Source organism: Pinus tabuliformis, chromosome 9, assembly GCF_031772625.1.
Source record: "Pinus tabuliformis cultivar Carrire ecotype Pingquan chromosome 9, CPIR1, whole genome shotgun sequence".
Lineage (NCBI taxonomy): Eukaryota > Viridiplantae > Streptophyta > Pinopsida > Pinales > Pinaceae > Pinus > Pinus tabuliformis.
The window spans coordinates 1,524,512,863-1,524,515,229 of NC_142307.1; the positions used below are offsets into that span (position 1 = coordinate 1,524,512,863).

The 2,367-nt window shown below is 35.7% G+C and overlaps 1 protein-coding gene across 1 annotated transcript; it reads right to left on the reverse strand.

Annotated features, from left to right (window-relative positions):
* Positions 1 to 1,140: 1,140 nt before the first annotated feature.
* Positions 1,141 to 2,095, reverse strand: LOC149154410 (LOB domain-containing protein 1-like). The gene is made up of 3 exons (XM_089441489.1): positions 2,008 to 2,095; positions 1,700 to 1,894; positions 1,141 to 1,539 (listed from the first exon to the last, which is right to left on the reverse strand). The coding sequence occupies exons 2-3, from the start codon at positions 1,892 to 1,894 to the stop codon at positions 1,225 to 1,227; spliced, it is 510 nt and encodes a 169-aa protein (XP_089297615.1). The 5' UTR covers positions 2,008 to 2,095; the 3' UTR covers positions 1,141 to 1,224.
* Between the last annotated feature and the right edge of the window lie 272 nt (positions 2,096 to 2,367).

Here is a 2,367-nt window from a genome sequence, read left to right on the forward strand (position 1 = left end):
GCAAGGCGATTAACCCCAAACTTAATGTCTTCTAAAGAGAAAACTTCTTTCATTGTGAGCAGGGTTTCCAAATTATCCATGACATTTGGAGATTCATAAAGCTTTTTAAGATAGGAATTCCAATTGTGAAGAGCAATTTTATTATTATCCTTAGTCTTCCTAGTCAGAATCTGCCTCCAAAATTTCTTAGGAGCTACCTTAGAGAGGTGTAAGAGATTCTCTTGTCTTTGACGAATGTACTGCCTCTTTTTCCTTTTAGTTAGGGCTTTGTATATTTTTATCTTGTCTATTTTAAGAGATTCATCAATAGCTTCCTTAATTGCTCTCCTCGCACTTTTACAATCTTTGTCATACCATGAATTGGTTTTGCTATTTCTTTTATTATTTGAAACTTCAATATAACCATCTTCTTGATTTCTAAACATCAGAATGTAAATTTCAGCTAGACTTTTAAAACACACGAAACAATGCTTAGTTGGTTTTCAAATTTCCTAAATTATGAACAATTAAATTTGAATTCTCATAGCAAAATCCAAAATTAGATTTATAACATTAAAGGAGAAATTAATAACTCAAAACCAATTCAAAATACTAGATATAAATGTTAAATGAATATAAAAATAATATACGTATAAAAAATTCAGGTTCGGATATATGTAAGTTGGCTGTGTTGGATTTTTTATTTTTTATTTATCTATTTATTTTTTTCAATATTTTTTAAGCTTTTCTTTTAAAAATATTATGGAATATTTAAAAAAAGTTATAATGTTAGGTGTCTTGAGAAAATTTATAAAACCTAAATTTATTTTTTAAAATTTTCCAAAAATTTAAATAGTGATAAAATTTAATGTTTTAAAAATAAAACTCGATATTTGATAAATCCAAAGTTATTATAATTTTGTAAAATAATAGTTATGAAATCTGTATTCATGAAATACATATCCAGCCAGCCAGCAATTGTATCCAATTCAACCAGTTTTCAATGCTAACGGTAAACATTTACATAAAGTTAAAAAGATTGGAGAAATTCTCCTTAAAGCTTCACTAACTGGTCCATTAAATCTCATTGGTGGAAACATGATCATATTGTGCATCTGTTAGAAGTGCAATCCTGCCTACATCTAGTAGGACTAACAGACCCATACAAAAGAAGGTGTATGGAAAAACATAAGCATGCAGCACTGAATGTCATGTAATTAAGCAATGGTGAATAGTTGTGGATTATTATGTCCATAATGGCTCCCAAAGCTCCATAGCATCACCATCGTCTACAGCATGTGTGTCTTCACTCTCTAGCAGTAACCCATTATAAAAATGTGAATCAGAACCTTCATTAAGGAGGCTTAAGAGTTTAGCATGTTGCATACTCATGTTAGCCAGCTCTCTTTGTGTGGAAGCCAATTGGGATTGCAGCTCTGATACTTTATTCTTCAGATACTTGATTACACCTGCACAGCCATGCACAGGATCTTGAAATCTTTGGCTCGCTTCGTACACCATGCTGTTTACTGCATCACCTCTCTGTTCAGCCGGCAGATCCTGTAACACCGTAAACCCCATGATCACCTATGGTTTCTACTAAAATCTGAAAATCAGTATGATCAGATCTGAACTAGACATTACGATTTCTATACAACCTGTAAATCAATTGAACAAATTTTTCCATATAAACCCAGTAATGTATAGCAATTGCACAAACCTGTAGTAATTTGACAACATGGCCATTTCCGAAGACTCTGTGTACCAACAAGAATTTCTGGGGGTTATCCTGCGGGAAATATGGCGCGAGCACGCAGTTCTGTGAACATTGCTTTCTCTGGATCTTACAAGCAGCGCACGGAGATGTTGACGGCCACGTCTGATCTGGCTTCGACTTAGCACACCTATCGCTCATCTGCAAAACAAAAAATCCACACGAATCTGTTCCATTAGCGGCAGAATTGTTGATGTTTGTATTTTGTGAGAATCTGTTATGTTGCGAATGCTTCTTCTACTACTATTTCTCACCTCCTCGTCGCTGTGGGTGAGCAGGGTGTTTTCAAACGCGAATGATGGAATACAGAGATTTTCAAACGTGAATGATGGAATACAGAGAAAATAGTAGAAATTGTTGGCGACAAACCACGAGGGACTTGGTACTTAAAAGGAGATAGAGAGGTTAGAACGAGGTGGGGAAGAATACATTTGTTGTGCGTGGACGGAGAAGCCACGAAAAGCACGGTCGAGGTGGTGTTGCCGGGTAGGAAGCTGCGTGGTAGTGATGTGGGTTTTGGCTGACCCACAAGTTCTGGTCGTTTCCGTGGCCGGCGTGCTTGTTTGGTCGCAGACCAAAACTTTAATTGCCAGCATGATTTACCCGCTATATTA